The sequence below is a fragment of the Puntigrus tetrazona genome, chromosome 16 (genome assembly GCF_018831695.1).
Source record: "Puntigrus tetrazona isolate hp1 chromosome 16, ASM1883169v1, whole genome shotgun sequence".
NCBI classification, from domain to species: Eukaryota; Metazoa; Chordata; class Actinopteri; order Cypriniformes; family Cyprinidae; genus Puntigrus; species Puntigrus tetrazona.
In genome coordinates this window covers 18,677,562-18,678,288 of record NC_056714.1, presented here as the reverse complement: position 1 = coordinate 18,678,288, position 727 = coordinate 18,677,562, and the positions used below count along the sequence as shown (strand labels likewise).

The 727-nt window shown below is 45.8% G+C and overlaps 1 protein-coding gene across 1 annotated transcript in view; it reads right to left on the bottom strand.

The window, feature by feature from the left end:
- LOC122360853 (trichohyalin-like) overlaps window positions 1-727 on the bottom strand; it is a gene marked incomplete at its 5' end in the record, with an annotated part of 4,534 nt that overhangs the window by 1,805 nt on the left and 2,002 nt on the right. The window contains one exon of the mRNA XM_043261701.1: window positions 59-727. This exon is cut by the window's right edge and continues 2,002 nt beyond it. Within this exon, the coding sequence (XP_043117636.1) occupies window positions 59-727 (669 nt within the window). The remainder of the gene's footprint in view (window positions 1-58) is intronic.

The window sequence follows — 727 nt, the reverse complement described above, 5'->3', positions numbered from 1 at the left end:
GCTTGGGAAAGTTCTTCCGATTCTGGCAGTTTCATACTCTTTCGGCCTCTGCCTCTGCCTCTGCCTCTGGTTCCTTGGTTTGAAGGTCCGACACTATGAGCAGATCTTTCAGAACTTCTAGAACTGGAGCGGGATCGGGAACGGGTTGTTGAATTGGAGTCCTGCTCTGTGTCTTCAACTGCACTAACTAGTCCTCTCCTGCTAGACCGTCTAGCACTAATGGGTGGCTCGTCAGCTGTCTGTTTCCCTCGGCCTCTGCCCCTGCCTCGTCCTCGTCCCCTCTGGCTGGACACTTCCTGTTGTGAGAAGACAGACTGATCGGAGTTCACAGAGGAGTTTGAGCAGCGGCGTGCTTGTCTGGCTGGAGGAACTAGTGGAGTTTCTAGTTGTGTCTTGTCCTCCTCATTCTTTTGTTTCTGATGGTTTCTCTCCTTAGTCCTTTTTTGCTCTTTTGCTTTCATCTGAAGTTCAGTTTCTTGTCTTTCCTTTTCTAATTGTTCTCTTTCCACCTCGTTTTGTTCTTTCTCCTTTTGAATTCTTTCATCTTGTTCCTTTTGTCGTTTTTCTTCTAGTTCTCTCCTCTCCCTCTCTAGCATTTCCCTTTCCTTCTCTTCTTTCTCTAAATGGTCTTTTTCTCTCTGAATTCTTTCGTCTTCCTTCCTTTCTAGTTCCCTTCTCTCCCTTTCCAACCTCTCATTCTCTTCTTTTTTTAAAAGTTCTTTTTCTA